The 2,164-nt window shown below is 41.3% G+C and overlaps 1 protein-coding gene and 1 long non-coding RNA gene across 4 annotated transcripts in view; one reads left to right on the top strand and one right to left on the bottom strand.

Annotated features, from left to right (window-relative positions):
• The window catches only part of LOC116703032 (ubiquitin carboxyl-terminal hydrolase 22), a 44,805-nt gene that overhangs the window by 24,053 nt on the left and 18,588 nt on the right, over nt 1-2,164 (bottom strand). For all 3 annotated transcript variants that reach the window (XM_032537601.1, XM_032537599.1, XM_032537600.1), the window contains one exon: nt 537-703. In XM_032537601.1, the coding sequence (XP_032393492.1) occupies nt 537-703 (167 nt within the window). The remainder of the gene's footprint in view (nt 1-536; nt 704-2,164) is intronic.
• Nucleotides 1-2,164, top strand: part of LOC116703034 (uncharacterized) — a 16,428-nt gene that overhangs the window by 7,453 nt on the left and 6,811 nt on the right. The gene's annotated exons all lie outside the window — the stretch shown is intronic.

The following is a 2,164-nucleotide window of genomic DNA, read 5'->3' as shown; positions in this document are numbered from 1 at the left end:
GGGGGGGGGGGGGGGGTGTTAATGACTCAACCCATTATAGCACCACCTGCCATCTGTGGGCCCATATATACTGGGAAGTGAGAGGTGTAAGAAAAAAGCGAGGCAGTGTGGGAGCAGACAAGGCAGATATTACATAACATGCAGGGCCAATGAGTTTGTTAGATCTAAAATGCCAAATTTGTTTATCAAAGAGCTGAGATTAAGTGGCTATGCAACATAATTCGCATTGACAGACCAAGTTCAATAAAAGTCTAAGTACTGTATTCTGCTTATTCATTTGCATGTGGCTCTGTACATTCCTTTCAAGCAGGATTTTTTCCTCCTTTCTGCCTTCCTCTTTGGACTCAAAAGAGCTCAACAGTGACTCAGCCTTCTGCAGTGGTTTACACTGCAGAGTATGTTCTGTATTATATGATTTTCCATACAACCATGGTTCAGTATGAACCAAAATTATGAATTATTCTTTCTTTGCGTGATTAAACAAACCTTAGTAACAACCACACACACACATACACACACACACACACACATCATACCTCCTGAAAGAGCTGCGACATCTCACACACCAGACAGGAGTTTGATTGCATCTCGCACTTGTGTCTGTCGGAGAGAAAGAAGTCTCGAAGCAGCGGCGTGTGTGTTAGGGCCTGAACAATACAGTTCATGAAACATGTGTTGCCCAAGTTTATTAACCCTCGTAAACCTGCAGGACAAGAAGAGAAAAAAAAGGTGAGATCAACATGGGAATGAAGATTAAACAGGACAGTGCTTCGGATTCATACCGCTGCCATGGAGGGAATTTGAATCTATGTTAAAGGACCTGATTTCTGGACACAGAGGTTTAGCTGTGCTAACCTTGCTTATTAGAAACCATCAAAATTAGAAAAAAGAACCACACATGTATTGATATTTTATTTTACAATTTTTAATGACTAATTTTTGAATTTAAGTCACTACTAAAGCAAAAATTCCAAATACATCCTAGTTACGGATTCTCAAGTGGGAGAACTTTCAGCTGTGACAGTGGACTGAATACAGTATATTTGGGTCTAGGTTAATGGAGGCAGTGGTGGCCTAAAGGTTAGAGACGCAAGCCTGTGACCGAGGGAGCCGCCAATTCAAACCGCAGAACGACAGGATAAAATCTGGGTGGGGAAAGTGAAAGAGCAACCAATGGTCAGACTAAACAAGCATATGACGACATTAGCTTGGGGTTCAGGAGATTCCTACTGTTATTTTATATAGCAAACTATTACACAATCAATCTAAACAATAATTGGCAGCTTATTGATATCGTAACTATTTGCGGATTATGCACACACACACACACACACACACACACACACACACACACACACCACACACACACACCAACACACACACACACACACACACACACACCACACACAAACACTACTTTTGTTGCCAACAAAACAGTGTGTATCCTGGAGCAGACCCCAAGGCTGTGAATGGATTCATTTAGAGTGAGAGAGTAAAGCTACAGTGATCCAATAATGCCCAGTAGAACAGGTGAGACACAGCGAGGTCTTGGGTCTAATCCAATTGAGCAAGGTTTGGTTCTGGAAGAAAGCTCTCTGAGCTTTAATACTTCTGACTGGTCCTGGTGTGCACAGACACAGTCTAATGCCCAATCAGAGCTACCAACCAAGCTCTTCAAAAGAGCTAAGGATGGCAAAAGACAGTGGGCACAGGGAAAGAAACACCAGCAAACGCACATGAACAAAATCAGAGTGACAGGTCACAGAAAGCAGGAAGAAAACAAAACACTGAGAAAACTGCACAGAGAAAAAACAAAGTTATGGGGAGTAGGCCTGCAATTGGTCTAAAATCGCAATCTCGATTCACCCGGTTCACAACTTCATTTTTAAATAACTTTTAAACAAAAAAATGTTATGACTTTGATTCTGAATTTTATGAGCCAACTGCATCACAAACACCTACTACTTTCTTCTGTGAGTTTTAAACAGACTGTATAAAATAGTTTTTAAAGTGCTCCAAGCGCTGCAATGCTCTCCGCTTCCTTCTCTTCACTGAAGCCTTTATGTTTACAGGCTGGTGGTGATGTGCAATGTGCTATAGGCAGTGTCGTGCAAGTTACTTTAAAAAAAGTAATTAGTTACAGTTACTAGTTACTTCTTCCAAA

Source organism: Etheostoma spectabile, chromosome 15 (assembly GCF_008692095.1).
Source record: "Etheostoma spectabile isolate EspeVRDwgs_2016 chromosome 15, UIUC_Espe_1.0, whole genome shotgun sequence".
In the NCBI taxonomy this organism is placed as follows: Eukaryota; Metazoa; Chordata; class Actinopteri; order Perciformes; family Percidae; genus Etheostoma; species Etheostoma spectabile.
This window is presented reverse-complemented; position numbering and strand designations above follow the sequence as displayed.